Source organism: Frankliniella occidentalis, unplaced genomic scaffold (genome assembly GCF_000697945.3).
Source record: "Frankliniella occidentalis isolate FOCC.00 unplaced genomic scaffold, Focc_3.1 Scaffold4, whole genome shotgun sequence".
NCBI classification, from domain to species: domain Eukaryota; kingdom Metazoa; phylum Arthropoda; class Insecta; order Thysanoptera; family Thripidae; genus Frankliniella; species Frankliniella occidentalis.
The window spans coordinates 79,191-81,013 of NW_026267134.1; the positions used below are offsets into that span (position 1 = coordinate 79,191).

The following is a 1,823-nucleotide window of genomic DNA, read 5'->3' on the forward strand; positions in this document are numbered from 1 at the left end:
TGCTTACATTAACTGCTAACTTGTCCATTGTTTTGTTCAGATTTTCTTCAGGTCTTTGTTTTTTCATGGAGTCAGATTTGGTACCTTGATCCTTCGGTGTACCTGGAAAACAATGAACTAAATAAAAATGTATACCAAAAGTTTACAGTACGTTAACCCCCATACACATGAACTCACCATGGTGAAACAAGATATGTTTCTTATACCACGTCTCCTGTTTGTAAGCTTTCCCGCACTGTGAGCACTTGAACACGGTTGAAATGCTTGACTCCATCGCGAATTTAACAAACTCTAAGTAAAATGCAAATTCTAGGCGTTCTAGCAGCCGGTCACAACATCATAACATACACAATCACAACAAAGATGCTCGCCAACATACGGCACAAAATCACAGGGACTTCAAAACACTCAACACGACTTTTCATCAAAAACGGTCCTAAAAGGGTATTGCATAATGGCCAATATTTCTAAATAGTACTTATGCTTCTTTTAATGGTAATATTTTGTTAACTCTTAACGCAGAATGATTTGCCACAGTTGCCAGCACCTAATAGAAAAGAAAGGAGGAGGAAGGTAGGCGGTGGAGCGATCCTCCCGGGGCTGGTGGCGCCCGGCCGGACCGTTCCAGCACAAGACAAGTGAGGGAAGGGTAGCGTCACGCCGCGTGACTCACGCGTCACGCGTCGTGAAATCCGCCATACCCCTCAGAACTCAATGATGAAGTGGATATAAGCCACAGTTGGGCACCCCTCGAGGTACAGGAAAATTTCCCATGAAAAATGTCGTACAGTTACAATTCCAAATTGCAAATTTACATGTGACGCACACAACCCCGAGCAGTCCTCCTACTCGGTGAACGATTGACGCATGGGGATTTAAGCCCCCTCCCCTTTTTCTTCGACTCACAGAGTACTTATTGCGCAAGAGCGGTGTCGCTTCGTCCATCAGAGACAATGTCGATTGTCAGTCAATGCATTGGCGATAGGCCAAGCGAGGGTGGTCGTGGGGGTCGGAGAGGAGGCAAGGCTGGAGGGGGCGCGTGCGGAGGGGTGCCTGCCTCGGGCAGGGGGAGGGGTCGCCGCGATCGGGGAGGAGGAAAAGCAGCATCTAAAACTAGAAACCGATGAGTGTGTCTGTCGCTGGGAGACGGAAATGCCCGGACTGTGTTGGGTAACCGGGGCGCTTAGGGCGCGGAGGGCGCGGAGCGGAGGGCGGTGGCCGCGGTGCTGTGCCACGTGCCACCACGCCCGGGGGCGCCCATCGGGTGGAGGCCCGCCGAGGTGCTGCTATACGCTGTCCATTTCTGACTGCGGGCTTTTTCCGCCCCTTTGCAAGCTTTCCGCCCATCCTTTTGCCGAGTACGCTTGCTGGCACCCCCCGCCACCGTACATTTGTTTGTCGGACATTGGGTCGAGTTGGAAGGGGGATAATTTTGTACTTGCCGTTCTTTGTATCTGTTGTTGTTCAATTTAAAACATAATCATGACTCAATGCGTCAGTACGCTTCGTAAAAGTCTTTTCTTTCTTTCTAATTCCAGTTTGCTGTACACTGCTACTGGTGTTTTCCCCCTAACTCACCGCTGCATGAGCAGGTTTAGCACCAGCCCCCACCGCGCCACACTGTGTGCCCAGACAAGCGCAACCGGGCTGGTCGGTTAAGTGAATCCAGGGAAACTAAACAAGCTGGGCCCGCTCTACCGCCAAACCAAGTTGCCAGCTCTGCTTCGCTCCACCGGCAACTCGGTTCGGCAGGGAGCGGGCCCAGCTTGGCCTGCCGGCGGCGTTTGGGACGGGCCTTCGGCCCGTCCCTTCTGAATTATCAT

General features: G+C 51.7%; 2 protein-coding genes across 2 annotated transcripts in view; both read right to left on the reverse strand.

Annotated features, from left to right (window-relative positions):
• Nucleotides 1-1,683, reverse strand: part of LOC127749427 (uncharacterized) — a 4,801-nt gene extending 3,118 nt beyond the window's left edge. The window contains exons 1-2 of the mRNA XM_052267479.1: nt 178-1,683; nt 4-102 (exon numbers count right to left, since the gene is read on the reverse strand). Coding sequence (XP_052123439.1) covers nt 4-102; nt 178-274 — 196 coding nt within the window. The 5' untranslated portion in view covers nt 275-1,683. The remainder of the gene's footprint in view (nt 1-3; nt 103-177) is intronic.
• The window catches only part of LOC113218332 (excitatory amino acid transporter-like), a 27,777-nt gene that overhangs the window by 23,741 nt on the left and 2,213 nt on the right, over nt 1-1,823 (reverse strand). The window lies entirely within an intron of this gene.